The sequence below is a fragment of the Anopheles maculipalpis genome, chromosome 2RL (genome assembly GCF_943734695.1).
Source record: "Anopheles maculipalpis chromosome 2RL, idAnoMacuDA_375_x, whole genome shotgun sequence".
NCBI lineage: Eukaryota > Metazoa > Arthropoda > Insecta > Diptera > Culicidae > Anopheles > Anopheles maculipalpis.
The window spans coordinates 50,613,060-50,641,057 of record NC_064871.1 but is presented as its reverse complement, the minus strand read 5'-3'; the positions used below and the strand labels follow the sequence as shown (position 1 = coordinate 50,641,057).

General features: G+C 42.2%; 1 protein-coding gene across 1 annotated transcript; it reads left to right on the top strand.

Moving 5' to 3' along the window:
• Nucleotides 1-27,924, top strand: LOC126559702 (nascent polypeptide-associated complex subunit alpha, muscle-specific form). The gene is made up of 15 exons (XM_050215871.1): nucleotides 1-102; nucleotides 6,040-6,130; nucleotides 8,339-8,401; nucleotides 13,161-13,309; nucleotides 15,564-15,707; nucleotides 16,658-16,937; nucleotides 19,528-19,603; nucleotides 19,737-19,914; nucleotides 19,988-20,103; nucleotides 20,182-20,567; nucleotides 22,520-22,738; nucleotides 24,517-24,966; nucleotides 26,134-26,346; nucleotides 26,417-26,530; nucleotides 27,503-27,924. The coding sequence occupies exons 1-15, from the start codon at nucleotides 46-48 to the stop codon at nucleotides 27,922-27,924; spliced, it is 2,958 nt and encodes a 985-aa protein (XP_050071828.1). The 5' UTR covers nucleotides 1-45.
• Nucleotides 27,925-27,998: the final 74 nt, after the last annotated feature.

Sequence of the window (27,998 nt, the reverse complement as noted above, 5' to 3'; positions counted from 1 at the left end):
TACTCCTTCAGTGTGTCTACGGTCATCCAGCAAACACCCGGCTTCATGATCGGCTCATTTTGGAACCTTTGTAGAGCGTGCCCATCAATGCCTGTAGATAAGGTAGGTGCAGGTTCTTATTTATGCTGGAGCTGAATGAGGGTATTAAGTGTTATCTACGTGGGGAGCGAAGCAGGAATGGTGTCGTTTGAATACACTTTATACTGTTCAAGATTAGAAGGGTATACGGTTCCGTGAGTTTAATATTTGTCGTAGGCCTTTTTTGGTGGGTTATTCAGTTGATTTATAGACAAGGTAGGAAATATTGAAGTATATTTCCTAGCCTTAACTGTAGGCACTGAATTAAAGAAACACGGCATACCAGCATTTGGGGAAAACGAATTATCCGATGTGCAATATTAGTTGATATATTTTGCAAACCTTACACGAAGTTCTAAATTATTTTTCTTGTCCTTTCTTTTTGGTGCTTCAATCTTGAGAGATCCTGACCAGCCATTTCTGGCATATGTGCAAACACAAAATGATATTTTCAGGAAAAACCTTGACTTGTTTTTACCCGTAGCTGTATAGTTTGTCCTTAGGACGGAAAGATGGTCCAGATAGGATTTGATATCTCGTTCTACCGTATGAAAGATCGGAGCCATTATTACTTGGGCTCCCCAGATCGCTTCTAGATCGGTACTAAACCGTTATCCCACAAACTTTCTTGAATGTCGAGCAGTTGCAAAATTCACCTCACAAGTTTGTGTACAAATAAGAAGTGATAACAGACCAACTTAGCTGAAATATTTCTCTTACAAACAATATTCATTTTCTATGTTTACTGACTGTAAAACAGATTGAACTAATTGTAAAAACTTTTCCCACCTTCGAACCACACTTTGAAAAGAGAGACGATTCTAAAGTTTAAACTTTTGCACTTGCGATAAGTTTCCCCATTTCGGAAATTCCATCTGATTTCCCAGACTTCATTACTCCCACCCATGGCGGAAACTTTCAAGTTTTTCTATAAAGCTATAAGCTGTAGAGACTATAAATAACTATAAGCTATCCAGTAGCTATCCATTACCGGATAGACCCGGTGAAGCAACTATCAATCAATGTCTAGGATGGTTTCCTTATGTCATCGATCAGTTTCTCCGTTTCCCGTTTCCCGTGCGATGGTAGAAAAGTCTGCCGTCTCTTCCTCCGAGTTGTGTTTTTAGGGTCCTGAGTCATCCCTGAGTCTGTCGGTGCGAGGGATCTTCCCAACGCCAACGGTTGTTTGTCTCGGCAGTCTAGGCTCGGTCGGTCGGTCTAGAAAGTTTTCCGGCGGTTTCCTATCCCGGACTGTTGTTTTACACACAAATATTGATTGTACATACTGCTGCACTCACACTTATTATTTGGAGAACAGGATGGTTTGATGGAGCTGGAGATTTCTGGAATAAAGTAAACTGGAAATAAATCGCTGTACGTAGCCGCTTACAAGCAAAAAGGCACCAAGAATATTGGTAGCGATATGATGTTGATTGAAGATGATAGAAACGATGATTATTCATGCATACGGTGGATTCCTGCACAACTAAACAAGTATGGTACCGTTCGTTAGTCCGGGCGTGTCCTTGCCGTGACATTTACGAACATATTTTCGTATCTTTTACATGGCAAGGAGATTGTGCGAATTGGACATCCAGAAAGGTGTGGGCAAATGGTGCTTCAAAGGGACCGTTTTCTGAACACATTCTCCTCGACACATGTTGAATTTCGTCTGCTTCACCGAAAAAAAAAAACGAACCTTCGGATGTGTTTGTGTGGTTTTTCTTCCTTCTCCAATTCCCCGATGACGTAAGCCCTAGACGGGGACTGTGGGCGTAAAACTTGTCGCGGAAGAGTGCCTTAATGCTTTCGATTCGATGGTATCCTTTTTCGTGCTTTTCGATCGATCGTTGTGTGTCTGTTACAACGGGCACTGGTAGGACCCGGTTTCTGTTTCACCCGACCGCTCAATAAAGCAATTACGCTCACACAAACATCTCTTAAGGAGGAAACATAAATTCCAACGATATCCTTCCTGATGGTAGTGTGCAAAAGGGTGATGGTAAACGACGACCAGATTCATCGCCATACGGTTGAAGGCGGCGAGTGTGGAAAGTGAATGGAGCTCACCAATAGACCGCCTCAATTGTCGGTGAAAGCAGGATCATTCTACCACTAAAAGTGAAAAAGAATCGACGGAAGAACCACACACTTCTACCAACACATGGGTCATGAAATAGTTGCATGCTTTCAAAAGTCATCCAACCACCCGGAGGGTTTAGGCTGCAGCAGTGTTCGCTCGTTCCTATCGGCATTGAGCGGCATAAACGCGGCTTTTTGCGCTGAAAGCGGGTGGCGTTCGTTTGCCGAAGAAAATATCCGCATTGAGCACGGAAAATGCATGCCGACTATCGTGCCGTGCCCGGTGTTTTATGACGATGATGTTTGCAAACGGGAAGCAAGGGTAACGTTGGCTGGCGGGTGGTGGGCTTCGGAAGGGTGTGTCACGAAGGCTCATATGGTACGGTCGCCGGCTTTCTTACAGGTGCATACGCAAGGCGAACACAGAAATGAGGCTAACGGTCTGTTAGCATGATGGTATGTTAGCGTGGAAAATATTGGGTTACGAAACGCGTTCGGCACATTCTTCTGCTGACGCCAGTCCCGTGCTTTTTCTGTGTCTGTGTGTGAACAAGGGCTCTTGCGGGAGTCAATTTTGAGTGTAAAAGGATAGAAGTTGAAGTGGAATGATAGGCACTGTATTATGTGTTGGGTTAATTATGTTTGTAATTTCAATTGTATTTATAGCTGTCGTTACACATAAATTGGGTGTCCTTTCGCTGATAAGCGGACATTGTAATAGAAGCTTGGTGGATTTTTTTTGTAGTAAAAAAGAAATATTTGCCTTTACCTTTTTCAAACATTTTTGCCGGACTGTTTTGCACCAATTGAAATTAATTCTTCTTCTTTTTGTTCTTCTTGGCCTGCTCTGGATTGAGCACGTCACGTCGACATAGCCAGGTCTCCAATCGTTTTCCAAGAAACTCTGTCTAGGGCTGCAGTCCTTCATCCACGGCTGCATCCGATCTATGGACAGGTTAGACTCCACTTGATCCTCTATGCCTCGTGCCGAGCAACGCAATTTAACGGTGGGACATGAGTCCGGCATCCTCATCACGTGCCCCAGCCAACGTATCCTTTCGGCTTTGACTACCGTCAGGATATCAGCACCGCCAAACAGCTCAGCTAGCTCGTGGTTCATACTTCTTCGCCTCACGCCCTGCTCGCACACACCGCCAAAGATAGTCCTTAGCACCCGCCATTGACATTGGCGTCCTCCGTCAGCATAGTCCAAGACTCGTACCCGTAGAGGACTACCGGATGTATCATGGTGCGGTAAATCGTGCATTTCGTGCGTTGTTGGAGTCTTCTAGATCGCTGGCGTCTTCGAATTTCGCTAGTTACGTTGTTGTCCGAAGTTACGATCGTACCAAGGTAGCAGAACTCCTCTACCACCTCGAGATCGTCGCCGTCAACTGATACTCTGCTTTCGAGTCGGGCTCTATCACGGTCAGAGAGCCGGAGGGGCAAGCAGGTATTTCGTCTTCGTCGCATTGATGCTCAATCCAATTCTTTTGGCCTCGCGTTTCAGTCGGGTGTACGCCTCGCACACCGCCGTAGTTGTCCGTCCGATGATATCGATGTCATCCGCGAAGCCAAGGAATTGGAGAGATCGGGTGAAAATCGTGCCCCGGATGTCGAAGCCCGCGCTTTGCATGACACCCTCCAGAGCAATGTTGAACAACAAACAGGAGAGTCGAGAGATTCGAACTTGCACTGCACCCCGTCCGTAGTGGCCTTTTGCAGCCGTTCTATCTTCCCAGGGAATCCGTACTGCTACATGGTGTTCCATAGTTCGGTTCGATCTATAGTATCGCAGGCCGCCTTGAAATCAATGAAGAAGTGCGTAGGGATCTGGTGCTCCCGACATTTTTGGAGGATCTGCCGCAGAGTGAAGATTTGGTCGATTGTCGATTTGCGATTTGCTCCAATAAATCCAGCTTGGTAGCTTCCGACGAAATCTGTAGCAAGGGGCTCCAGTCTACAGAACATTATTCGGGACAGGATCTTATAGGCAGCATTCAGGACTGTGATGGCCCGAAATTTAGCGCAATCCATACTGTCGTCCTTTTGGTACACCGAATGTATGACACCCAGTTTCCACTCGACCTGTAGTTCTTCCTGATCCCAAATCTTAATCAGTTAAGATTTGGCGAACTTAATCAGTTCGTCAGTGCGATCTTATTATTATTTGAGAATGATGGCTCTCCGCCAGATTGTCATCGCCAGACCGTTCTACTGGAATGAATCCAGATAATTATTGCTATTTTAAGAATAAGCTATCATTAAAAGTCTTTTAGAAATTAATTATACACAAATGCCAAAATAAAAAGAAAACATATCCACAGCGATTGAGCATTCGAACTTCAATTGCAGTTACGCAAAACAGCTGACAAGTGTGCCCAAAAGTTGATCGTTGATAAAGCTGGAAAGATTTATGAACGAAAACCACCGTCTCACGGCTGATACGACTTTTTCGATATCCTAGAGAGTTCGTGTGGGTTAGAGGGGTGGAACAAGAGCAATAATGCATTAGCAACGAACTCGAAATTCTTACATTTTGAAAGATCGGAGCGATGGGATAATGAGTTTCTAAGGAGTTTCTTCCCTGTGAAGAATGGAAGTTATAGACATCCCTGGAACCTTAAATCCGACCTACTACGTCATGCATTGAATGGCTTATTTAACTTGCTGGTAACACTTACTTGGATTGTTAGTCCTTACTTTGGGAAACCGGTCCTCATGGGATATAAAACCTGAACCTGCTGTGTGAAGACATGATTCCCTTCCCCTCAATTCTCTAGGCAATCAACACCAGGCGGGACCAAAGTGTCTGTTAAGTTTGCTTGATAAAAATCTCATCTGAAGCCATGAATCCTTCTAAATAGTTTTCTATTAATCACCTTCTTGGCTTTACGACTTCTTTTGCATGCTATATTTATATTTGTATATTACCTAGATGCAAAGTATGTGAGGACGATTCGGAATTTATTGGATATCCTGCCCTACTGTGCTAAAACTAACTCTCAACCGATACTACCCGCAAGAACCATACTATGAAAATATTGTCTCTCTTGTCCGGATGATTTCACAGGAGTGAGTTTAGGCAGCTGATCGTTAGTCTGAGCCACAGAATATTTGGAATACTTCCTATGACTGTTGAGTGTTTCATCTAATATTCCAATGATCATTGATTAGGAGAGTCGTTTGGCTTCATCAACGTTATTCTCACTAGAGAATAGGCTACTGCTCAGTTATGCACGACTTCGCCTGATGATATTGTACACCAAGGCTTCTTTTGTCCAACATCATATCCCTCATATGGAAGAATTGAGCTCAAAGTGCGGTTTCCAATCAAGTTTCATGGCACAACACTTTCGCGAAAACGACGACGACATGTTCTCGTCTAACTCCAAAAAGCAAACGATGCTATTTAAGCTGACTCGTATACAGATGCTAGAGTAAAAAGAGTATTATTATATTTCTCGTGAATAGAGTGATAGCTTTAATCAAACTCAGTTTCTAACCTGAGTACCATCATTTGGGCTGAGCTTACGTTGCTGTAAGCATTTGCAAAACTATTATTACGTTGAGCCTTTTTTAAAGCGCCTTTGCAACTTCAGCAAATCCCATGATTGAAGAGATATCCAACAAGAAAAAAACTTTTCCATTTGATTTGCTCGTTTCAAACGATAGTAAACGTAAACCCAGAAGACGATTGTGTCGGAAATCTTAATTTATGTTGATCGTTATAGTCCAATTAGCGGAAAGCGTTTGTAATATGATTTTCTTCAGGAGTAACTTTGTATAATTCTTTATTTTATTCATAAGCTGTTTGTTGGTAACCTAGCTTAACAATAATTTTGCAAAATCTGCCTTCTTTTCTATTCTTCGCCACAGCTCCATTCGGAATATAGAAGTACGTATCGATGGCACGAATACACCGGAGGTCCTGATGTCGTAAGAAAACCACCTGTGCCAAATCAATTCGGTAACTATATGACTCGCAACTACATTTATTAGCACCCACCCATCACATGCCATCATTAGCGTACACATCGATACAAACACACATGTTTCTTCACTTTTCTTCGTTGATGTTTTGTCTCAATTTTTAACTACCTTTTCCGAAAACAAACAAAAATCCGATCACGAACATAGATGATTTCATTTTCTTGCAGCTTTTCATTTGAACAACAATTGAAGTAGCTGATTAGAAGGCATAATAGACCCGAACGGACATAGCCACCACGCTTTCGTTTCATACGGAACACACACATACACAAAAGTACAACATGAAGAAAGAGCGTATTAAACAATTTTTGAACAAACTTTTCTCTTTATCTCTAAAACTCTATCTAACGATCCTTTGCCTAGTTCGTTTTGTTTTCTTTAACAAACACAGACACACACAAAGAAAACTAGAATAAAAAAGGAAGAAACAAGACACTATTGAAACGTGTATCAAAAGCCAACACACGGGTCTACTGACTCACGAGCAGACACACACACACACACATACATACGCGTCTCTAATGTCGGTTGCGCACGTACAAGCACAACGGGTAGACCGGGTTTTTGGGAAAAGTTTAATGGGAAAGTTTCAGCCAAAGATAATTTTATGCGTAACCGCAAAGCGCCGGTTCGTCATCGTTGTTTGATAATGGATTCTCCGGAGGATTTTCGTCGTCAGCAATGCTTCCTTTTTTTTGCGAAACAGCGAATAGACCAAAATTCGTATCGCTTGAGTGGTTAGCAAAATATACAGCAAAATGTTGTTTGGGACTGATTTGTGAAAAGTGGCTGCAAAAAACAGGTCGACTTGTCATATTGATAAGCATGCAATATTTTAATCATTCGATTTGAACCAAATTCACAGCTTTTTACGTTCCCAACTGTGGGGGAAAGTAGCCTTTGTCTTTGGATTTGAACAAGTAAATCAGTCCGAAGCCTTCCATCATAGATTTTACTTTTTGCTGTTGTTTTTTTTCCGTTGCGTAGTCGGACAAAATCGATCCGAGCTCGAGGGTTGACATTTCCAACGCCATGCCTAACCGTGTGAATTGTCGTGTATCGGTGGTTTTTGTTTTGGGTTTTGGATGGACTACCCGGAAGCGGTCATTTCCACATGCACGTTTGCATGTTTCTATCCGGATTGTTTTACACACCCTGGTGGGTTTGCGAGCAGAAGAACTGGTAGTGATGTGTGTTTGTTGTGATTCAAATTTCGAATGCTTCTCACTGATTGTTTTCCTGGTTTACATGTGTCCTTGGACGGCATATTTCGCCATGAAGCACAAAACGTCTGCAACTGACTCACGGGAATGTGTGTGAAAAAAAAAACAATTAAAATTGTTTTCCTATTACAACACATGCTAGTTGGTGGTTGATGAAGTTTTTGTGTGTAGCAGCAGTTTGTTGATTTATTCAACACAAATGCTTGTCAACCACTGCCAAGGAATGAAAGCATGACGCAATGTTTTATGGTTGAACGGCACAAGAATAAACCAGGTTAATTACCTACGATCTTCATCAATAGAAAAAAAACCCACAGCACAGCAAAAAAAAAACACACTTTTGAAGCTTAAAAAAATGATAAAAAACACGACACTTTTCAATTTGTTTGAAGGATAATAACCCGGCACAAGGTCACCTTCACAATTCCACGACTGTACTTCAAGAAACCACAGCGCATTTTTCGGAGCTTTTATGGCGTTTTGTAATCTTTTTTGTGTGTGTATTTGTGTGTTTTCTCCTTGTGAATCAAAGCGATAATGTGTTGGTCTGCTAGTGGACGTGGTTTAAGCAATTGAGTCATAACAAATTGTTGACAGAACCTCAAAATCGAAACTTGCCATAAAATTGTTCACCAGTCTAAAAGTAGAGGGCCAAGCGCGAACGATTAATTAAAACTGAGTCCCAAACGCCTTTGAAATGGAACGTCTCAACGAAACTGGCCGAGGTTTACGGGTAGCGCACGGCTCATTATCCTGATTAGGTGCCATAATCCTGGGCCGCGCTGTTGCGAAACGTCCCACGGGTAGATTGGTGCGATTTATGCCTGTTGCTTAGTTCATCCCAGTGTACGCAGTTAAATTGAGCTATATTTTTCTACATCCAAAAAGCAAAGCCGAAGCAACCAAACAGTTCTACCCTGCAGCGCTTATCTCTCTTACACCTGTGTATCCTTTCTTTCAAGCAGCCAGCTCGAAGGCGGATCACTTTTTCTCGAAATCAACGGAGGATGAAAAGTTTATCGAAGGTGATTCCGCTTCCGTGTCGGCCATGGTTTACTTGTGGATCGGTATCGCTCGTAATCATGGCTACACATAGAGACACAGATCATCACAAACACATACAGTGATGCGCAAAACAATAAGACCAATTTTGAATTACCTGATTTTTAAACCTTAGTCTGCAATAACGTAAAAGACAGGTTGTGTTGGAGATTCACTTCACTTCAACTATCTCCGGAAAATAAGAAAATTGGAAGAGCCAAGATATTATTTTTATTATGAGGACATTGGAAGAGTTTAGAATCTTTTCGGAGCCTTTAACCGAGCCTTTAAATTTTAAACTATAAAGACAAAGATTGAAAACAGTCAAATGTTAGGTTGAAAATTCAAACATTTTTGTGTTGTGAAATATAACATTTTTTCTATATTTGTGTTAAGCAGAAAATTGCAAATAATTTTTGCTTTTTGCTTTGTTTCAATCTTGTTTCAAACTCAGTTGTTTGTTTTTTATCAGCAGAACGGCATGGCTGGTTTTTGTCTAAATTTCAGCTGTTTGTAATAATAGTGAATAATATATCAGAACGGCTTAAGAATGTATTTGAATTGTATATTCATCCTACGATTTTTTTGTTTGGACCAATAAGATTTATTTTTAATGTTCACTAATGGATGTTGTTGATTGTATCTTCAACCGGAAATAAGAATTCTATTTCTTACTCAAGATGCATCTGCGTTCTCAGATCTGCATTATCTGCATAAACAGGAAACTGACTGTACCTAGCACAGCAATATTTTCATAAACGGATATCAGGTTGGTCTTATAGTTATGTTCATCACTGTTGACACAAATACTGGCCAAACAGTTCTGCTGGTGGCGCGATGCTGCCCAATGCTGCGTACGCTGCGTGCCAAAGCTGCTGCTGATGAAATTGCTCGTTATCTTTGTTTCTTTTTGCATATCGTCTAGCGTAGCTTATCCAATGTAGTTTGTGCTGTTTTGTACTAAAAATCTGGCCCACTAAATTATCTCACGCTGACAGATCATACAAAAAAAAACACAAGCTACGCTCATCTTCAAATCCGCTTCACATGTGCTTTCTTGGAAAGATTTGACCGAAAATGAATGGTTTTGCTGCAAACTAGCCAAGTCAGATGACATTAGAGTGTATAATTCTACACGTTGGTTTAATTGGCCACTGGCCAGTAGCAACGCTTTCCAACGAGGTGCAAATGCCGGCCTTTTATAATTATCTTCAGCTGCACCAACAAAACGCGCCACAGCAGCAACGAGCGAAGAAATATAACCGGATCAACGGGATCAAGGGAGAAAAAAGGTTTGAAGCACCTAAGTACACGGTGGCACAATAAAAATGCTTCCCGAGCATTTCGATCGGGATGTGATTTGGAGTTTCCTTTTTTTTTTTTGGAGGGGCTGTTCACTGACCTCGATTCGAAGCAAATGGTTACCAGTTTTCGTTTGTTCCTTTGCCATAAAACAAAACCCCGTCAGCTTGCAAAACAGTGTTTTATCACTGTTGGTGGAGTTTCATCAATTATGCGGTGGTTGTTTGCGATTAAAATTAATGGCCCGATCGATGAAAATCCTGACTCTCTGGATGCTCGTGTTTGTAGCCATGCTTCAATACTTTCGCTTTCGTATGTATGTATGTGTATTTTTCCAGCACTTTCGTGCCTACAAGGCACACACGGAAGCCAATCCGGGCCAGCCGGTTTAGCTATGCAGTTCCGTGAAGGCAAAGCTGGGTGAACAAATGCCCCGTCAATTGATCATAAAACATGCATGCGTAATTGTTTCGATTTTTCCAGCCTTTTTTGTGTTCTGGGTTAGGCCCGTTGGCAAAGGGCCGTTAGTAGCGTGTAGCATTCGTTTCTGGTTGCGTTCAAATTATAAGCTCGGATATTGGGCATCAATTTTTTGGCAACGTATACGGAAATTCTGACGTAACATCTACCAATAGGATAAAGCAAAGAATAATAAAAATAAGGTAGAAAAAGATTTGCAATATCAAAAATAACGACACTCAGGTAGTGAGATAATTGAACGTTAACCTGTGCTACGCTTTGCTCATTTTATTTTTCATTTCCATCGTTTCCGAACAGCCATCGGATTCTCTGAAAGGAATACATTCGACTGTGCCATATTGGACCATCGTACCAATATCCTTACGTACGGGAAAAGCAATTTTTTCCGCCACTTCAGTGAACTATTTGATTCGGTGCAGTTACAGGTTTAACGGTACGGTGCTTACAGCCTTTTGAGTTTCGCTCTGACTGATACGGAAAGGCATGTGACCTTCAGTTCGTTTCAAAGGTCCTTTTGAGTCAGCACAGATTGATGCCTGAACCTGAAAGACGAACCGGCAATTTACCTGTACCCCGTTACGGAAGATGAGCCAGCAGCCAGACCGAAAGTGATTGATCGAATCAATCGATCGTGGAGACGTTATTTCCATAGGAAGGGGTTTATATGGTAACCATTTATGGTATTAACGAAACCTATACAATAATGGTTATAAGACTATATTTGTTGAGTGTTTAATATTCGTCTCTGCGGCTTTTCTCTTTCTTGTGGGCAATAAAATTTATTTTTCCACCGAGAGTGATGATAAACTTATTATCATTGCTTGATGCTTGCCCAAGCAACTCTTGCGTCAGTATCGAGAATCGATGGACGGTGGTAGTATTTTTGGAATGCCAAAACAACAAACGAACGAACAAACGAAAGACGATATTTGCCCTTTAGGCCTTTGCAATTTTGCTAAAGTAAGAGGTCTGATGAAACGTGAACCTTCTTCTTCGAAGTGTAGAAGCACATGTGAAGCGGCTGGTGGGATGATGTAGCGTGTTTCGCAAAATTTGGACAGCGTATTGTGTGCTTGGTCTGGTGGATTGTACAAACATTGATCGAAAGCGTAAGGCGACGGTATTGTACATAATACTACATTCGGATAAAAGCATCCTTTAATGCATGGCAAACAGTGCATAACAATCGTTAGCCTTCAACCTCGTATCCTCATTGTTTCATCATGCCCACACGTACATAGACACACATACAAACACACGCACATAAATCATAATTCAGCACAATGATGGTGGAACTGAGAACAGGCGGTCGCCGAGAGCATTACGAAAGCCGCGAGTTTTCCACTCGGAAAAGGGAAAATTTATGCCATCTGATGTGGAAAGATAAGTTCGAAATTTCACGAAATTTGTTCGATTTAGCGCACGGAGCACGAGATTGGATCGCGAACAGCTCGCTTCGTAATGCTTTTGTTGGCTGAACATATTTTGTTGGCTTGCTTTGTAAAATGCTTGGGCCGGTTGTGATCAGAGAGCCATCCTCTGACAGAGCCTGATCATCACAGCTGACTAGGCCTTTGCAAAAGTGTCCCATCAAAAACACATTCTCGTAGTGTTGGGTAGAGTACGAAAAAGTCAAACTTGTCTCACTCGGTCACTCACACTACGCATCTTCTGTCCTTGTACGCCGTTGCCAAGTTGTGCGATGTTAGTGTCATCATAAATTATTTCATATTTGACATTGACTGCACGGGATGGGTGGTCGTACCCTTGTATGCTCGTGTTTGCATTGTTCCGGTTGACTAGTTGGTGATGGATTAAAATTGAATTAGACTACTGGAAGAAGTACCGCACTTAGTAGAAGACATTTGTGCTATAAACGAGAAGACGCCATTTGGAACAGGGGGAGAGCTTTACAGCTCCTACTCGACTGAAAATTGAGGATGAGGAAAGAGTGAACAAGTTTGACTGTTATTGGAGCAGAAGTTGATAAGTAAGGCTTCATTGAGCCGATGGATATGGGTTGAGAAAGTTCATTTTCTAGATCTTGTTGGATTTATTCTTCCTACTGCTAGCAATAAATCTGTACATATACATTCGTTTTGTTTTTAGTTGCATGTTCAATTGATGTCGTGATAGTACATGGCTTGTTCCTGTAGTTTATATAGCAGATTAGTTATGAATAAAACCAGGGTTGCCATATAGCACATATCTGTACAAAATTGGTGTATTGTGGTTTTCTCTGATGTGATAAGAATTTTTAGTCTAAGTTCTAAGAAGCAGGCAAACCCGATCTAAAAACAAGTTTTACTTAAAATTACCGGTGCCTTAAATTCCTTAGAGCTCAGGTTCAAATATTCAATAAATTTCCAATCATTAAAAATGATCTTATCTTGAAGCAAATTTTAGAAAACATTCCTGTCAAAATATAAATTTCCTGACCTATTTTGAAATTATCTTTTATGAAGAAGGATAATTTATTCAATTGATTTGCCACAATAGTTTTCCACTTTATTTGGCTTGTGTAAATTAAAAAACATAATTTATTTCTGATGAATTGGCGCATTCTTAGATTTATATAATATAAAGCAAAGGAAAGAAACAATGTAAAATCAATCCAACTACTTAAAACTGAATCCCTTGTTAAACTTTTGAATATGGTTGGAATTCGAAGTAATTATAATAAGTTTGAAAAATCTTGAACCTACATGAAATAAGCATTAATACACGTGTTAATTCTTACTTCAGATGGGCAAAAGGATGACAAAAAAATGGCAATCCTGAGTTTAAGACTTGTGTACGACAAGCAAAAAGTTTGATCGAACTGCATCGTTATGTTGTTACGATTGCAAAATTTTTAATTTTTACACAACCTTTATACCTTTTGTCTTAACCGGACTATCTTTTCTTGTACTCTTTCTGTATCCTTTTTAAAACAAATACCAAACCCGAACCTCCTCTTAGCCTCGATCAACGAGCCGCCCTTGCCGAGAAGGAAAAAGTGCCCCGAGCTAGCGTACCGGACGAACGAGTTCTTGGCCGCACGGGGTAAAAATGAAACCGTCGGGCATGATCGTACCGATGCTGGAGCAACGACTCACACTAGAGCAAGGGTAAGTACGCACCAAGTTGCCACTGGATGCAAGTGGTCCGAAGTTGTCATAGAACCGGGAGTGAATTGTTAGGCAACGGAAAATATTTTTGTTTTATCGAGCATTCGCTTTCTTTCCTTTCTCTTGTTTCGTTTCATTTTTGGCTTTCGATTCATTGTGTTTCGTTCTATTCTTTACGAAAACGATGCAACGACGATGCACCAGACTGTTCCAAATAGAAAAGAGAATGTTATGTTGGTGTTTCTTTTTTGTGTTTCGTTTACATGCAACCATAAAACCAAAATCGATGTTGCTTTTTTTCGGTGTTTCCTATTGAACGTACTGATACACATTGTAAGGTTTAAAACAAGGTTCTATGCTCTAAAGATATTCGTGAAGTTGTCAATTGGCCAGCTGCCCTGTCCATTTAAATACATAGAGACAGTGCCAAAGCGAAACTACTCTGAACAAGAAAGGTGACAAAAGCTCTCAGTTTGGTTGAATGTTTCCAAAACGTGTAGATAAATATTCTGGTTTTTTAGGTCAGCTTGAACTGTAAAAAATACCTTCGGTAACGTTTTTTCTAGCATGATTAGATTTTAATTATTTCACAACTAAATACATTAAAAAAAAAACTGGCTTCTTCAACGAAAAGAGTGTAGTGAACTTTGAACGAGAAATTGCAAGCATAACACAGTTAACGACCAGGCGTCTCCATGGCGTCTACAAGCGACCATGCGTCTCCATGTAGTATTTTATTTGCGATTCCTTATTGGAATATGCTGCAATTGTGACTTGAAATCGTGCAAAATCGAAAGAAAACTACTCACTCTTCAACCACTTTACAACACAAAAACATCACAACTTGATTGGTACTGCAAATCGTACGCTATATGTATGCTGCTAGCACATTTGCTTACATAGCACATTGACCTCACATTGGTGAAGAATGCACACGGCGAGCACTGGCATTTGTATTTATCTATCTGCTACTTCCTGCTTTAATCTTAAAAAAAACAAAACCAAGAGCAACATGTTACAAATGCCAAGTAGCGTTAGTATCGATTGTTTATCATTTCCCCCCCTCCGTACCGCGGTATGGCTTTGCTATCGATTATTTAGAAAAAATGTGTTATTTTTATCGCGTATGGGTTTTTTTTTGTGTGTGTGACTGAAGTATCTAGTTAACGTGTGCCTTTGAATTAGTATTAGTTGAAAGCTGCAGCAGTGGCGCATCATAGTGGATTAGTGCTTTCTAGCGTTTGCCAGCGCAGCCGTGCTACATAGGATCATCGATCGAATAGACGCGAGTGTGTTTACATAGAGCAGTAGAATGCATAGTCGATCTGTTTTAAAGATTTTAATTAAAATGAATACGTTACGTTAATTGATTGCAAATTGGATTTGAGTGCTTGGAAGCTGTAAGCACTAGAACACAAATGACATCTTGATTCTTGTAGAACGATTACAATCATCGCTCCACATGAACTTGCACGTGACTGACTAGCTCAAGAGGAAAAGAATTCTTATTACCGTGTTGTGTTCATCTTTCATGAACAAAATAATAACAATTCACCCAGTTTAAAGTAAACAATTTGAATCTTCTTTTCCAATAACTGCATGTATTGTGAATCATTGGTATAACTTTCTGTCCTTAACGTGCATACTTTAGCTTAGCTCCCAATCCGTGCTCGTCTCGAAACTAGAAAACCGTTCGTCCTTTTGATCCTGATTTGTTGCTAGAGTTGTTGCTTTTTCCAACAGAACAGTTTAAGTTCAGCTTACTGCAGTATGATAAAAAACCGTTTCCCTGTACCCGCATCGTCTTTCTATTACGAGACTGAATTGAAAAGCTTACTGCTAAAGGTAAAACCGCTTCCAAATGCAACAAAACTATCCAGTTTTGTCATTTCAAGCAAAAAGGGCGACCAAACCAATATGGTCACAAAGCAACTATCTCTTTTCTTAGCTTAAAATGCCGTACATTTAGATTTGCTTTTGCAACTACCATTGGGAACGATCGTAGCATCTTTAAAACGTTGTTTCACCCTTGCCAATTGCATTGTGCCCTCCCATAAAATCCTCCACCCAGAAAGGCAAAGAGAAGCGAAAGAAGCGAACGGTTCTTTTAATTGACGAGCGACCATTTTCTTGAAGACATACCTCCCACCCCCCTCCCCCAGTTACTGTGTCACTATCTCTCTTTCTCTCTGTAACTGTGTTTCTGTAACAAATGCGCCCAAGCGAGAAACAAATGTATTCATTTTAATTACAGTCTGAAGAGCGTGGAACACCGTCGCGCCGCAGTAAATCGGAAGGACCGCCGGCTGGCGTCGCTAACGGAAGGCTTCCGACCGGGACCGGATATGCGAACGGAACCATCGAGCCGGTTTCGAACGCGGGCAGGGCACTGGAACAGGTAACGTTGGCCGCTTTTTTTTCGTACGTGGGTGCGTGTGCGTGTGTGAGTGTGCTTTGTTTGACGGTATTCATATTTCCTGGTTTTGCAGTTTTTCAGTTCAGTTTTTGCTGCCCGTTTTTTTCTGTCCGTTTATTTAAAAAAAAACTATGCGTGCGTGTGTTTGTACTTCTGATGTTTGTGTCATTGCGAGAGTGTGCTTGGGCGTGTGTGCGTGTGTGCGCTTGCATTTATGTTCCATTTCACTATCATACCGTTCCTGATGATACGATGTGTAGATAAGATAAGTTCCCAGTTATCGTCATCACCGTTCATTGCGCTAGGACCACCACTCATTAGTGAGCATTTTGTATGAGAACAAACGTCATTCTTTCATCATTTTTAATCAGCTTGTTTTCTATGCCGTTTTAAATGTGTTGGAGAGTCTCTTCAGAAGATGCATGTAACATTGTACAATATGTTCCATACGCAAATCCCAACAAAACATCAAGAAACACCATACATCATCATCTTAGGATGCCTAAGACATAAGGACATTTCGTCACTTATGCATTTTGTAGCGCACTTAGAGCTGCCTGTCTCACAACAACACAAGCAACAAACATATTCGTCATCGTTGATTTCTTTACTTTTCGATTCTGTTTTCTTTCCGTACTGTGTCTCTGTCCTTGAAATGTGGTTTCTTTTCTTTAGTTTCTGTTTTTTGTTTGTTTCAAGCATTGATTTTTTGTTTCAAGTTTTAAAAACCGTGATTCTTAAACGAGGCGTGTATTTATTTACTACTCTCCAACCGACCGGTGTGTACCCCGGATCGGACCAATTACGTAATCACTGTTGCTAACGTAACGTTTTTTTTCCTCTACCCTGTTTTCTTTCCATTTTCCCCTATCGCCCGTATTTCCGTCCTCCCATCCCTGCGGCTGTGTTGCCTTCCTTCATTCTCGTTTCAGGCGGGTGAGTCTTCTACTAGTGGACTATTCAAAAAAACCATTACCAAACTGAGCACGGAGTATCGGCTCCAGTTCGTGTGGCCACACGTGCGGCGCGCGATCAGGGGCGGCCCCGGGGCTGGTGCGCACGGCGCTGGTGGCGGGGACGGTGACGGTGCGGACACTATCGATGCACCCCCGCGCAAGTCCCTCTCCATGGGCGCACTGAAGGCGGCCCAGATCGGAGCCGCCGGTACCATCGCTTCCGTACACAAAAAACGAACGACTAACGAGCGAGAAGGTGCGATCGCGTGGGCGCGCGCTTTTTAACCATTCCGATCCTCTTTACCAAAACCGTTGTTCTTCCGTTTCGCTCTCTTTATCTTTCTCTCTGTTTTCTTTGGTGCTTTAGACACAATCGTTTTGGCTCACTCACTAGCTCGCTAGAACGCTCTTTGCTTTCCCTGTATCCCTGTATGCCCTCAAAACCTCCTCTCTCTCTCTCTCTCTCTAAGGACGCTCTTTATCTCTGTTTCTGTTCTTGTTATTAATACCATCTTATTTACGCTCACTGACGACTTCCCTGCCAACTCGCGCGTTATGCATCCTTGAGCGTAGATCCACTTCATTCGGCTCCTTTCCGTAGCTTCTTTAGTGGTTCTTCAAACGTATGATCTTTCTTCATGAACAATTTCGAGCATGGTCGGTTTCTGCTGTCTCCCTTATGCGCTACCATTTGCCGTTCTGGCGTGTATATTTTGTGTGTCGTAATACTGTGTTCTTTTTCAATGGTATTACGCCCCAGACGTCTTTCTTGTAAAGTCTAGTTTTGTAAAGCTTTCATGTCAGTTTTTTTCCCTGTCTTTGCTCATTTCAATTATTTTGGTGTTGTTTCACTAGAAACTACGCTTCTCTAACTCTTCTAAAAATCTTAATATATTGAAATTTAACTTTAGTGGTCGTATGACATTTTCTTATTTGAACAGCATTGGCAACTGAGCTTATAATTCATCCTCTTACAAATTTGTTGACGATTGATAAATTATCCTAAGCGGTGGATAGAACCAATTTTAAAACTTTCAGTACATAAGTTTACGTTGTATTTATTTATAGCATTGTAAAATACGCTTATAGTGTGTGAAAAACATCTAACAGTCAAAATTTCGCGAATCAAAATGAAAAAAAGGTATCTTTTGTTGATTTGTAGCATTATTAGTGACGTTTTGTTTTACCTCAAATCCATTCGTAACGAACCCCGTTGGCCGCTCGTATCTTCTCAATCGTTTGTTTATTTTGAAAAAAGAAAATCTAAAAAATATATTTCAAACATTATCGGAAAAAACCTCCCTTTATCCTGTATTCCTTCTGCAGCATTATCCTTCATGGTGGTACATATCTTTATGCAATAGTGTACTCGCACACAACATGTAGTTCCTGATTTGTTTTGTACCTTTCCTATCCTTGTTTTTGATGTAAAAATATTGAATTCTATATATTGGTGGATCACTGTCTTTTCAACAACAGGAGAAAGCATTAAATTCTTCCTTGTTGAAGTATTTTCTCATCAGGCCGTTCTACTGGAATAATTAAAATAAGATTTTCTGACAGATAATAGACTGTCAATACATAGCTTGGGTAGAAACGCAAGCCAATTCTTTGTTCATTAATTTAACTCTTCTACAAGATATTTATAAAATTTTAATACACTTTGAAACAGTGTGAAAATGAAAGGAATATTTTAAAGACTAATGATTAAATGATTCCAACTCAATACTTCTTCACGAGATTCAAATGTTTTCCTAATGCATCACAAGTAACACACAAGATCTGCCCAGACGTTTCGTGAAATATTTTGAGAAGAAACGTTTTACGATTGGTCCTCTGCTCTCAATTTTTATTTGTTCATTTTTGACATGTCAAAGTAGTAAATGAACAATTAAATCATTTAAAAAATTAAATGTCTACATTACACTATCGTTGAACTAAGTATTTAGCATTATCTTCTTCAACTTGTTCAATGTTTTGTCTATGCTTTCATTGAGCCTTGACATCTTTAAAGAAAGGTGGAATCAAATCTGGGTATCTGGTCTTTAAATGACTGGACCGGGGGCTCAAACACCATCGGGTCCGTCAGTCGGCAGTCGTCTAGTAAGCCATTCGATGGCCGGCGTGACCTTAGAAGGTCGTTAAGCCAAAAAGAAGTGTCAAACTTACATTTTGCGGCTACCAACGCAGGAATTAACCCAGGAATGGACTCTGAAAAACAAAAACAATTTCTGATCAATTTACTAAGAGACGATCTATTTACTAAGTTTACTAAGAGATGATGATGACTCTCTACTTGCGTTTATCAGATGAGAAACGAAATTAATACTGATACTTGTCTTTATATCCAATAACACTGTGACCTAGGCCATGTTGTTTATTTGTGAAGTATTTGATACAGCTTTCGTAAAACATTGAAACTAAAAGATATGTATCTCTGTCCTTTCTCGCATAAATCCTTGTACAATACCTAACTCTTATCCTTGTACTCGTGATACTCTTACGAAACTACAACCTCATTATTAGCACATCATTCCAACATGGTCGTTTCCAACTGATCCCTTTCGCTAAGCTCCCCGAGATGATGTTCCAAAGTACGAAGTACGTTCATTCCACCGGCACAGGTGGCAGAACGTTCACGAAACCGATATGTACTCTAGCAACAACTACGGAAACACGTTCCCGCCGAGTAATGATGTTCTGTTATTTGTTCTCTTTTTCTCTCTTTCTTTTTTTTTGGTGTGTACTTTTTCCCCGATTTAACATTTCCCATTACCGTTTCCTTGTCTCTTACCATATGCATCTGAATGAATTTCCATTTCATGCCACGTGGGCAATAACTGCAGCCACGGCCACGGAGCTTGAACCACTGGTCAACGATTGCGAGCCGTCGATGGAAAAGTCGCAGCAAACGAATGAAAAGTAATATGTGTGGGAAAGGTCAAAAACATTTATCGGGGGATTTTTCTCACTTTTGCACCCTAAGTGCAAACATTAGCAAAAGGATTGGTTGAGGCTAATCGGAAGATTGTTTCCATTTTTTCACCACCATCAGACGAGGAGAGATGGCTCGTGTTGTGGAGCAGAAGATAAAGGCACTGCGCGTGGAGAAGGAAAAGTTTGGTTTCGAACCGGAGGTAAGTGATGCGTCGCGGGCACAAGCAAGCTCTGGCATCGATAATGCCTGGTACAAGGAGGTGCTGGAGCTGCGGAAGAAAGCTGGCGAATACCGGGTAGGTGCTGACAGCAAGTTACAACTTATCCTTACAACCTGTTCTCATCGGTATCGTGTTGATTGCTTTTCAGAATCGAGGCTGGGGAGTGGAAATGAATCCTGATCTCTTTAACAAGCAGGTTGAGCTATGGGACCAAGTGTCCCGTCGTAGTTCGCTGAGTGCGCTTTCGTTGGCATCAAGCGTACGGTACGTCACGCGTCATTTGCCTTGTCACTCGGTTATGCGGCAATGCAAACTTATTGCTTCTTTCCATCCTACTCGCAGGCCAATTACAAAAGAGGAAAAAGAGAAGGAAAACAACAAGAAGAGCTCTCCAACCAAACCGTTTGCCCGTGGTGCACGGGGTCCGGGTGGTGCACGACCGGTAGAACTTAACAAGGCAGCGCTGCCAGATGGGCTCAACTTCTCTGCTGTAGCCCGCAGCCGTAAGGATGCTATTCGCCATCATTTGGAGCGCACGACTGGTCCGGACGTTGAGGAGGGTGCCCTGTTGCCTTCACCGACACGCGAAAAGCTGATGCCGGCTATTCCACGTTCGAAGGCCGACAGTCCGCAGCGGGGCAGTCCACAGAAGACGGCCCTATCACGTCACGGCAGTCCACAAAAGGGAAGCCCACAGAAGATAAGCCCGAAGAAAATGTCCGGTAAGGGTAAGTAATTTTCGACAGGCTTTGGCTGTACTTACGTTGAGGATTATTGGCAAATGATAACAAATAGAGTATTGGTTGCTATTCCTGGTGGTGGCGTATCGATTGATTTTTGGCGACGACCGCTATCGATAGTATGCTGATTCTGTATTACAACTACATACACGCATTACGTTACATTACAACATTACACGCAGTTTAAGTCGTTTCTTGTTTAACACAACTAACGATGATGATTGTGATTGGGTGATTGTTATGTTTTGTGCTCGGTTGCTCCAAAGAAGTCTGATGAGTCTGTTTTCTGATGATGGCGAAGATTACCTCATCGGCACCTCAGTTGTCGCACCTTTCACTATCAAATTAAGAAGATTGCTTTCACATACGCCGTTCATGAAGACTGGCGGACCGGTTTGGTGGACAGGTGGTCAATTTTTTGGGCAGTTTGGCAGAAGACAGAAGGAGATCAATTTATAAAATCTTTCGTAAAAATAATCAACTATTGCTCCAATATTCTCGTCAAAGCTGGTGAATGTCGTTTTAATAGCGTCACTTGTAGAGTTCTAACAGCATGCAGGCCTCTTGTGGAATTTTGCAATCATAATGAAATCTTACATTTAGTTAGGAGTCCACTGTGCATTACACGCCCTGTGTTTTTTTGAATTCTGTGACAAATGTCAGAATTCTTTTTCTTCTTCTTGGCCTGCTCAGGATTCAGCACGTCACGTAGACATGGCCAGGTCTCCGATCTGTTTCCACGAAACTCGGTCTTAGGCTGCAGTTCTCCATCCACGGCTGCATCCGATCTCCGACAGGTTAGACTCCACTTAATCCAGCCAACGAGCTCACTGTGCTCCTCTATACCTCGTGCCGAGCAACGGGTCGCTAATGAGCAATTTCACGGTGGGTCATGAGTCCGGCATCCTCATTACATGCCCCAGCCAACGTATCCTTCCGACTTTGACTACCGTCAGGATATCAGCACTGCCAAAGATAGCCCTCAGCACCCGCCGTTCGAAAATGGCGAGTGCATTGGCGTCCTCCGTCAGCATAGTAAAAGACTCGTACCCGTAGAGGACTACTGGACGTAACATGGTGCGGTAAATCGTGCATTTCGTGTTTTGCTTTTTAGTCTTTTGGCTCTCAGGAGTATGTGGAGTCCGTAGTAGGCACGATTCCCCTGAACAATGTGTCTTTGGATTTCGCTGCTTACGTTGTTGTCCGAAGTTACGATCGTACCAAGGTAGCAGAACTCCTCTACCAGCTCGAGGATGCAAACGCTCTTGGCGTGTTTGAGTGTTGCATTCTTCGGACCATCTTTGACGGTGTGTTCGAGCATGGAGTGTGGAGGAGTAGAACGAACAACGAGCTTGCTGTGCTATACGGAGAATCGGACATCCTGACGGTAGCAAAGACCGCCAGGATACGATGGCTGGGACTTGTTAAGAGGATGCCGGACTCACGCCCCGCCAAGAAGGTATTTTTCAGCGACCCCCAGTTCGGCACGAGGCGTTGGGGAGCACAGCGAGTTCGTTGGCTGGATCAGGTGAAGGGAAACCTGTAGGAGATCGGGTGCCAACATGGATGGGAAACTGCAACCAAGGACCGCGTTTTCTGGAGATTTATTGTTGACCGGACCATGTCACGACGAAGTGCTCTTTAAAAGAGCAGGCCAACATGATGATGATGATGAGAAATTGTTTTGCATGTAATATTTCGCGGATCGCCTTTATAAATTGTATATGGTCCATGCATCGTATCACACACTAATTTAAAAACTAAGGTTCAACTTATTGATTGCTTCAATAGTGCAACACGCTTCAATAGCGCCACTCACATCCGGTTGAATTTGAAATAAATCATACAAATGACACAAACGATACAAACCACAGAATCGAAAATTGAATTGAATCGAAAATAAATAACAGCTAATTCGAATAATAAAAATTCATTTGTAGGTCGCTCGCAATCGGTTGGACCGACGGTAGCACCCGATAGTACCGTGACAGTGGTTACCGGTGGATCACCCAAACGTCAGATCCGGTCGGGCAGCACGGTAGCTGCCTCGACCGCATCATCGGCAGCAAAAACGCACAAGAAAACGCCGACCTCGGCCACGGCGCCGACCATCGCGCAAACCCAGCAACCGCACCAACCGGAACGAAGACCACGGCCGAGTGAGTACCGTGTAGCGGAAGTTCGTTACATACGGACGACCGAATTTGTACAAGGTTTACGTTTGTTCTTCAGTTACGTTTACTTCTGCTAGCTACGTTCCTTCCGTTTGCTATATCGTTCAGTCAGATTTTGATACTAGAAGCCCTTCCGATTTAGGTTGTAAACCCGTTTTTAATCTCCCGCCCTTTTTGCTGTGTTCTCCGTTGGATTTCTTGTACCTGTTTGACCTATCCTTTCTGTGCGCTATACTTTCTATACGTATTGTTTCAAGCTAGAAACTACATTCAATAATCACTAGTCGTCGGGTAAATGTGAAGGTGATTGGTGTACTGAAATTGATAGTTAAAAAAAAACATTCATTTGTGTACAGTATTTTGATTTAATGCAAATTGTGACATTGAAAAATCTTTATACAAATTTATCAACTATTATTTTAACATATTTAAACCCCTGCAGTATCTATGAACCCAGAATGATTAGCAGTGTCTTCTAGAATAGATACAAAAATTGAGTAAAATTCGAGAATCGGCGAATAAATCGCTTAAAGTGTGAAGCATGTAAGGAAAACCCGCTTACCAGAAATTGCAGGCTGAAGTATACCCATTTTAAATGCTTATGAAATTTTGTATCGGATTTGACTCTTAAGAAGCGGATTTTCTTTCTACACTTTTTCTAACGCTTATAGCGAGAATTGGATAGTTGCAAGCTAAAAAAAAAAATCGACAAAGAACTGAATTCTTTGCGGATGTTAATAGTTCAATGCCTATGCATTTAACGTTCTTATAATTCGTATTAGAAAGGATATGGGTTAGAGCTTTACTTAGTACTAGAATAGTACTAGAACAGAACACTAACAGTTTAGATAATGCTAAATACTCGTTTCCTTTCTCTGTGGTTTTGGTGTTATTCGGTGTGTTAAGTAGTGAAACAATCGACAATAGATGAACTTAGAATAGCGAAAATGAAACAGATAAATGAGTGATGTATATTTTTGTAACAGTGTGTTGCAAAGAAACATGTGATATGTGATCTCTAGCTATTAATTCTTACAAGCTACCAGGCGCCTCCATCGTCATTGCGAGAGGGATGTTATGTGTATAAATTTCCTTTCCGCCTTTATTAGGGATTCCTGGTGCGATGTACCATATTAACTTTCGCTCTGCATAGACAGGTCGGTCTTCGTTTGCCAATCATTCTCTCTGGTCATTCAGTTCCTCAATCATCAATTTCTCCTTAATAGCTCGTCTTCCTTACTGTTCTTTCCACACGTTGTATGATCTTTTGTTAACTGGTGTAAGCACCAACGCACACATACACACAATATGGTCCGGATGATTACCTTCGACATTCCCAACAAATACGCACACAACACAAAAGGACTCCCACAAGCCACCAAACACAATTTATTGATGATGCAAAATGTGGACCGGTTCGGTACGACAGCCATACTCATTAATCTTTTGATATTCGTTCTTTTCTTTCTCTTCCACACCGTATTCTGCGCATTGTGTGTGCGCTTCTTCTACCCTCCACCCCCAAACACACGCACACACATAAACATACTCAATCGCACAACCATAAATGAATCTTTACTTTACTTTCGTTCTACGTCGGCGGATCCTATCCGCCCTCCCGTGCGTGTCGTGTGTTCGGTTTTGTCACCTTCGGCTTCACTGACGGTCACTTTGTCACTCACTCTGTTTCTATCTCTCTTTCTCTCTCTCTCTCTCTTTCTATCAAACTATCTCTCTGTTTTTCTTTCTTTAATAACCGCCAGCATCCCTTTCCACCACCACCAATCACTCCCGCTCGAAGAGCAGCACCCTGCCCGCGAGCCGCCTCCATCCTCCGCATACCAGTAATCTCACGAACCTCACCAACAACAATCATCTTCCCAATGCATCACCATCATCATCCGCCGCCACCATGGCCGCGTCCATGATCGCGTCCACAAACACCAGCACCCCCGCCGTCGCTAGTACCGCCGCCGCCCGCGCAAAGCTTACGCTTGCGACCGGCGGCACCAAGAGGCAGCCGCAGTCGGCCCGGTCGGTCAAACCGCCCACCAGTCTGGCAAGCGACTCCTCTGCCCCTTCGTCCGCGTCCAGCACGCTGAGGAAGAAGCAGAGGATGGTCCCCGAGGGCGGTGTCGGTAGTGCCGGCGGCGGTGGTCGGGGCAGCTCCAGCGCCAGATCGGTTGATTCGGACAAAAAATTACCCATCGGAAGTAAGTAGCCCTCGGGGAAAGGAGGTCGTGCCATTCAACCATTATTTTGCCATTTTTTCTCACGACCCTCTATCCACGTGCTCTCTCTCTTTCTCTTGCTCTCTCGCTCTCCCTCTGCCTTCCGTTTATGAATTGTCTAATCCAGATCAAAGTTAAAGATCTTTCTCCCTCTATTTCTCTCTATCTCACTTGCATTACTTTGGTTCTGTAATTGAAAGTCCCATTACGAAAAAAAAAATATTACAAATCGAGCGCCTGACGACCGCTTTGCCCTCAGAAACTATTTAATTCTTCATCTCACGTACTCACACACACACACAAACGTCAAATAGCTCTCGATCGAGTCATTTCTCTATGCCTTATGTGTGTGCGTTTTCAAGAAATACAGCGAACTCCTTGATCTCTCTCTCTCTCTCTATCTCCCTCCACATCACGTACTCACGTGTGTGTGTGAATGCGTACTGGTGTTCGTGTGTGTGTTTATGTGCCATTATCGTATTAGAGTGTGCGTGTGTGTGTATTATCTATCGTTGTTGTAAATATCTTCTTCAGAATGCCACTAGATCGAACTAGATCGTATTATTTGTACACCTTTGTCTCTACTGATTTGTAGCTAACTGTAGTCGCTACTTCTGGAAGATGTTTCTCTACTTTCTTATCTAATGCTCTTTCTTTCTCTCTTCTGATCCTCCCTAGATGTGATTATATGTGTGTACTTTATCTTTCATTCTGTGTAGAATCAGTTTGCTTAGTAATCAGCTCACCGTTACACTTACTTTTCCTAAGTTGTATACAATTTGCTTAGAGAAATTGAAAAACTAGACTTTTCACTTTTGTGTTACTCTTTTCGTACTTTCCCTTAGCGTCATTGTTCTTTCTGTGTGTGATTGTGAGAAGTGCTTCGTTTGTTGATTTTCCTTTGTTTGTAACGTTCGGTTATGTGCCGTCTTGCGTTTGGTAATCACAATGATTTTCATTTTAGTTTTACTATTGTTTTCGAAGTTGGAGATTGTGATTGTGCGTGTAGATGTAGTACGTACTGTGTGCGTGGCGAAGCGTTACTAATGTCCTCCGGACTACTTTGTCACTTCCGTGTTTTCTTCTTCCGTATCCACCTGTTGCATACTGTTGCACCGTGCGCACACCCTGTTGCATTATCTTGTATAGGCGTTGAAGATGCGGACAAGGAGAGTACTCCGTCTGTGGGACCAACCGTGGCTCCGCCGCCGGAAATACTCGAGCAGATAATCAAGTCACCACCGGAACCGACACGCGTCAAGTCGCCGGAGCAAATTATTATGCGTTCGCCCGATCCGGTGAACTGGACTGTGCCGTTGGACACGGGCAAAACGTTCACTGTAACGCAGAATGTGCGAGAGGGTAAGTTGGCACCCGTTGCCACTGATGGCTGTGTTTGGTCCCATTCATCAAGTTCATTGCTCATTTGCAGGTGATCCAATGATTCGTCCGCACAGCGAAATTAAGGCATCAACTCCAGTAGAACAACCGCCGCCACCACCGCAGTCGGCACCACCAGAGCTTTCTGAACAATCGAAAATGCCTAGTAAATATAGAATTTAGAACATAGCCATTGACCGTTGGGCAGATAAGTCTTTATCCTGGCTTAGCATTCAACGTAGTTATTAAAAGTTTGAGGGTGCTCCCCTTTGAGGGTGCTACAGCAATTACAGTGATCTTCCAACGCTTAATTCCCGTGATTCCAGTAGTGATTGTCCTTTAGTATGACTGCCCCAAAATAGCCCTTTCTTTTGGCGATTATTGCCTGGTTAGGGCGAAATTACTTTCCAGTGTTCCATTAACTTCAAATTTCAGAACCAAAAATGGTCGCTTGGGATCAATTTTTATTTTCCACAGGGCATAGGGCCTTGCCTTGCGCTTAACTTCGCTTAGCGGTGGTTCATAATTATTATGTGACTAAAGAAAGCTACACCATCTCCACCATAAGTGCTGATCAGATAGTTTCTTCTGTTCCCTTCTTCTGCTCTCTTCTTCGTCTTTGCCCCCAAAAGGAACCCGAAGAGGTTATGGCTTGCTATTACTAGCTTTTATAACTAAGTTTCCATTTAATCTAATCATTATCCATTTAAATGGATACTGACCAGAGAGATGGGGATGGGGCGGCTGGGTCGGACTGGCTTCAAACGGCAGGACCGGGGTTCAAATCCCATCCGGATCGTCCCCCCGTAGCGAGGACTGACTATCCAACTTCGTGGTATCGGTAGTCTAGTAAACCATATCGATGGCCAGCATGACCTTAGAAGTCGTTAAGCCAAGAAGAAGATCCATTTAAATCTAATCAAAAACACCACAAAGAAAAGTCCAACATATCTCAAGGTTGCATTGCCTCAAAAGAAGTAGAAAACTGGTTGTAGAGTCGTAAAATTTGTATTCGTATGTATTGAATGTTGAATCTGCAAGTTACATTTGTGTCAGGGTAAAGACTTAAAGACCCATTGGATTATGCATTCTGTTCCAAAATTATTGCTTCTCAATGAAATACTCTTCATTCTCGCAGATACTAAACTAGAACCGAGCTCGATCAAGGAATCGGAAGATGAAGACGATGATTTGCCGCGCTCAAAATCTTCCGTCGCTTCATCGGTTAACCCCACTTCGATAGCGATTTCGGAACCGATGACCGTTTCGCATCCACCACAACCATCTGCCGCACCAACTGTCGCATCGTCCGTATCAGGGGATCCAAAAGACGAAGCAGCCGTTTCAACCAATGCACCATCAGTTCCAGCACCGGAACCGGTTCGCTATGACAAACCCGTAGCCGGCTCAACCCTACGATGTTTGGATGATCCAACGTTCGAGTCGGACATCAATTCGCCGCTAGCCAATCGAAACGTTGCTGCGGAAGTGCTCGATAAGGCACGCGATCGTTTCGATCGTTTCTGGGGCAACCCCAACGAAAAGCCGGAAGAATCTTAAGGCGCCTGGGACTGGGGGGGTGTTAGTTTTTGTCCTTCTGCTAGCTTTGCGTTTGCATAGCTTCCGGCAGCAAG

Coding starts and splice junctions, on each gene's coding strand:
- LOC126559702 (XM_050215871.1), top strand. CDS start 46: ATGATCGGCTCATTTTGGAACCTTTGTAGAGCGTGCCCATCAATGCCT. Junction 103..6,039: donor CATCAATGCCTGTAGATAAG/GTAGGTGCAGGT, acceptor TCTTCGCCACAG/CTCCATTCGGAATATAGAAG. Junction 24,967..26,133: donor CAAAAAATTACCCATCGGAA/GTAAGTAGCCCT, acceptor TATCTTGTATAG/GCGTTGAAGATGCGGACAAG.